Source organism: Silene latifolia, chromosome Y, assembly GCF_048544455.1.
Source record: "Silene latifolia isolate original U9 population chromosome Y, ASM4854445v1, whole genome shotgun sequence".
NCBI classification, from domain to species: Eukaryota; Viridiplantae; Streptophyta; class Magnoliopsida; order Caryophyllales; family Caryophyllaceae; genus Silene; species Silene latifolia.
In genome coordinates, this window is record NC_133538.1 from 358,655,440 (window position 1) to 358,660,157 (window position 4,718).

General features: G+C 40.7%; 1 protein-coding gene across 1 annotated transcript; it reads right to left on the bottom strand.

Moving 5' to 3' along the window:
- Positions 1 to 3,434: 3,434 nt before the first annotated feature.
- LOC141631696 (uncharacterized) lies at positions 3,435 to 3,950 on the bottom strand. The gene has a single exon (XM_074444333.1). The coding sequence runs from the start codon at positions 3,948 to 3,950 to the stop codon at positions 3,435 to 3,437; it is 516 nt and encodes a 171-aa protein (XP_074300434.1).
- Between the last annotated feature and the right edge of the window lie 768 nt (positions 3,951 to 4,718).

Sequence of the window (4,718 nt, forward strand, 5' to 3'; positions counted from 1 at the left end):
TGTAACCATGCCTGCAGTAGCAGCATGCACTGCAAGCCAAATGGGCATTCAAAAAACAGGTGCCTGTGAGTTTCCATTTGCATCCCACATAAGTAGCACAGTCCAGCAGTACAAATACCAAACTTATTCATCCTATCTTGAGTTAAGAACCTCTGCTGAACAAAAATCCAAGTACTGAAATTATGCTTGGGCACACAAACTCTATTCCAAACTATAGGAGCCCAATCCTTCTTCTGATATGGACCAAGAAGCCAGGTATAACCCTTCTGAATAGTGTAGTTGCCATCCCACGCACCATTCAAAAAACCAGGCTTAAGTAACTCCCTAATCTTACAGATTTGTCTCCACGCCCAGATGGAATTCTGAGAAGGCTCATATAACCACCAATCACATTGCTTTATATAGATGTGATGAACCCACTGAACCCAGAGACTCTCCTTTTTACTATGAATCCACCACGCATATTTGCCAATAAGAGCAGCATTCCACAGATGACAATTAACTATACCCAATCCACCATGCTCCTTGGGTAAGCAGCAGGTCTCCAAAGCCACAGGAGGAGAATGCTTATACTCTGCAGTCCCTGCCCATAAATAATTTCTGCAGATACTCTCCACCTTATGAAGCACTCCTTTTGGTAACAGGAAGATCCTAGCCCAATACACATGCATCTGAGTAAGGACAGCTTTAACCAACACTAGCCTCCCAGCATAGCTTATATGTTTAGCTCCCCATCCTCGAATCCTTGCTACAATCTTATCCACCACCCTACTACAGTCTGCTATACTCAGTCTTTTATAAGAAATTGGCACACCCAAATATCGAAAAGGGAATTGCCCCAACTTAAACCCTGCAAGCCTGACAAGATTGGTAGCTAGAATGTCATTAACACCATTCAAATAAACATCGGACTTGTTCTTATTCATGCATAAACCGAAAGCTTCAGAGAAGGTCATAAAAGCTCTCAGCAAAATAGTGACAGATGGAATATCAGCTCTGCAGAATAATAAGAGATCATCTGCAAAGGCTAGGTGACTAAGCTTCAACCCCCTACAAAGAGAATGATATCTGAACTCAGGCTTCTCAGTGACAACTCTGAGAATCCTAGAAAAATACTCCAGGCAAAGAGTGAAGAGCAAGGGAGACATAGGATCCCCTTGCCTCAGCCCCCGTTTACCCTTAAAATACCCAAACTGGGACCCATTCAAAGAAATGGTGAATGAAGGTGTGGATACACACACCATAATCCATTGGATCATCTGCTCAGGAAACTCTAAGGCAACCAACATATCTCTAAGAAAAGCCCATTCAATAGAGTCATAGGCTTTTTTGAGATCAATTTTAAGCATTACCCTAGGAGTGCAAGTTTTCCTCCCATAAAGCCTCACTAAATCTTGACAAATAAGAATATTGTCAACAATCTCTCTATCTTTAATAAAGGCACTTTGATTCATGCTAACAATATCCATCAGAACTCCAGAAAGCCTACTACAAATGATTTTGGAAATGCATTTGTACATGACATTACAACAAGCAATGGGACGAAAGTCATGGACTGAGGAAGGACAATCCATTTTTGGAATAAGAGTGAGCACAGTGGCATTAACTTGCTGTAACAGTCTACCAGTGGTAAAAAATTCCTTAACAGCATTAATCACATCACCTCCAATGATGTCATAAGCATCTCTGAAAAACCCAGCAGAATACCCATCTGGACCAGGAGCTTTCTCCACTGGAATAGAGAAGAGAGCTTCCCTAATCTCATCAGCAGTGACCTGCTTAACCATCCCTCTGGCATGCTCAGAACTCACAACCTTGCCAGTTTTAACAACAGCTCTACAAACAGGAGTAACCTTTGTAGAACTACCTAGCAAAGCCTGATAGTATTCAACAAAAGCATGTTTAATGGCATTAACCTCAGTACAGTGCACCCCATTCATATCATTAATCCTAAGGACCTTATTTTGGGCACGTCTAGCTTTAATAGTACTATGAAAGTACCTAGTGTTATCATCAGCATAATTGACCCACTGAGTTTTGGCTTTTTGAGCTAAGAAAAGAAGCCTGGCATCATCAAGCTCTTTATAAGAGTCAGCTGCTATTCTCTCCTCATTTTGAAGTTGCACATTCCTAGGATCATTATGCAACTGCTTTTGAATACTTTCCAGCAACATTTTAGCAACCAAGGCAGAGTTCTCAATGTCCCCATACCTACCATTATTCAATTTTTTCAAAGGATACTTCAGATACTTAAGTTTTTTGACCACCTGAAACATACAACAACCAGAAATAGATTGTCTCCAAACATCATTGACTACACTCTTAAACTCAGCATGCTTCCCCCACATATTAAAATACTTGAAGTTACCCTTCCTTCTTTCAATATCAGCTCCTAGCTCAATCAAGCAAGGACTATGATCATAAAGGCCCTCAGGCAAAAAAGTAACAGACCCAATAGGACCAGTTAGGATCCACTCATCATTGGCCAAAACCCTATCAATCCTACTGAATACCCTAGCATCACCCTTTTGCTTATTGTTCCAGGTGAAGTAGGCACCAGTAGAGACTAAATCATACAAACCACACACATCCACACAATTAAAAAGCCCTTGACCTCGATCAGTCACCTGAGACCCAATTCTTTCATCCATAAACAAAACATTATTGAAGTCTCCCATTACCAGCCAAGGTCCAATAGTATTACTTTTCATATTTATCAGAGATTCCCAAAGAGTAGCTCTATCAGAGTCTACATTACACCCATACACCAACGAGCAGGTCCATACAAACCCAGTCACCAAATTAGTAACTTTGAGCATGTATGACCCCGCAATTCCTTCTTAATGCACTGAACCAAAATCTGAGAAGAGTCCCACAACAACCAAATTCTCCCACTATCCTTAATCTCACTATTATCAATTATTTGCCAGGGCCTACCAAACCCATCCTGAATTCTAGCTTTATTCTTTATTTTGACCCTGGTTTCAACCAGACCAAACAGGCCAATTTTATTAATATGCAAGAATCTCCTAATATCACCTTGCTTATTCCATTTATTAATACCTCGAACATTCCAAAATCCTATATTAACCATTTTGAATAATTGGTGTTCTCCCCTTCCCCATACTATTTAGTAAACTTTGCCTCAGGGATTGCTGTACAACTTCTAACACTGTAGGCCCCCCCTGACTGTTCCCCCTCCCAAATCTAGACAGACGATGGACCAAACTAGCTGGTGAGGCCATTTCCTTGCTTTTGAAAGGGATGGGGGTAATCATCTCGGAGGAGTAACTCCGGGCATAACCACTGTCTCCCCGCACGCACTCAACAACCTGCACAGAACAACAATCGGTTGCACAACTGGTTTCACAGTGGTTTCACAGAACCTGAACTTTAGGCCTCCAAACTTTCTCGAAGCAGGCTTCTTACGAACCTCATCTCGCACGCTTCCTACACATAGCCGCATCATGTCCAATGCCAGTACATTGAGAGCACACAAGGGGCTTCCATTCATAAGAAACCGCCTGCTTCTGTATCACATCTTTATCATCAATGAATTCTATCATATCAGGTAAATTATGTCCCATTTTCACTTCCACCATGAATCTAGCATATTCCAAGTATTCCTTCTTCTCAGTAGCACGATCAGGATTGATAGGAGTACCTATCATGCTAACAATCTTAGGTAAAGCTTTCCCCCAAAATTTAAGATCCAAATTATACAATCTCACCCAAATTCGCACCAAATCAGGCTTATCCTTCACACACTTCACATCCGGTTGCCAATCTCTAATAATAAAAGGTTTATTATCAAAAAACAACTGTTCAGATTGAAGTACCGTATCCTTATCTTCTTGTTTAGAAAACCGAACAATACATACACCATTGTATTGAAAAGCGACTTTATCAATCGATAAATCCTTCCATACTCTTCTCACATAGCCATCCATAACATGATTAGGAGGATTAGCACCCAAAACAAAGCGAAATACGAGACGAAGACCAAAACTCAAGCTCACCTTGGGCGTCCCTGTTTCAATTTTAACGCGAGGTTGTTCCAATGGTGCTCCTGTTTTTCGCGCCAATGTTTCCCACTCCGTTTCAGGCGTAATGTGATTTCGGAACCGCGCTCACCTCCTTGCTCAGATTGAACGAACGAAGTTCCGCAGTCTTAGAACTTTCAGCTGCACTCGCAGTAGCAACAATCTCTCGTAACTCTGTAATATGTATCGTATTACTACTATTTTTGTGTTTATTAGTTGATGTACTAGTATTTTTGTGTTTTTGTGGAGTATTAGTATTATTTACATTTCGACGATTTCTCGCCATTGCTGAAGAATCTGCGAAAATGTAAGCTTTCTCTCTCTACTCGCTTTCTCTCTCTATAACCGTCTTAGAATTCACTAAATTATAAAGTGCTTGCTTTTCTTTTCCCTTGTCCTTGCTTGGTGGAGGCCCTATTTACAATAAAAAGGGGATACATTATCACAACTTTGTATCACAATACCATAGTTGAATTAGAAACATAAAAGAAAGGATAGTCATTTACCTACTGGAGTGATTTTTCCAGCTTTGATGTCACCAAGATACTTGGAACAATTCCTTTTCCAATGTCCAACACTATTACAATAATGGCATTTAACAAGAGGACCCTTCTTGGTCTTGGAAGTGCTAGCTTCAAAAGTCTTAGCCTTGGTGAAAGTGGGAGCTTGCTTCTT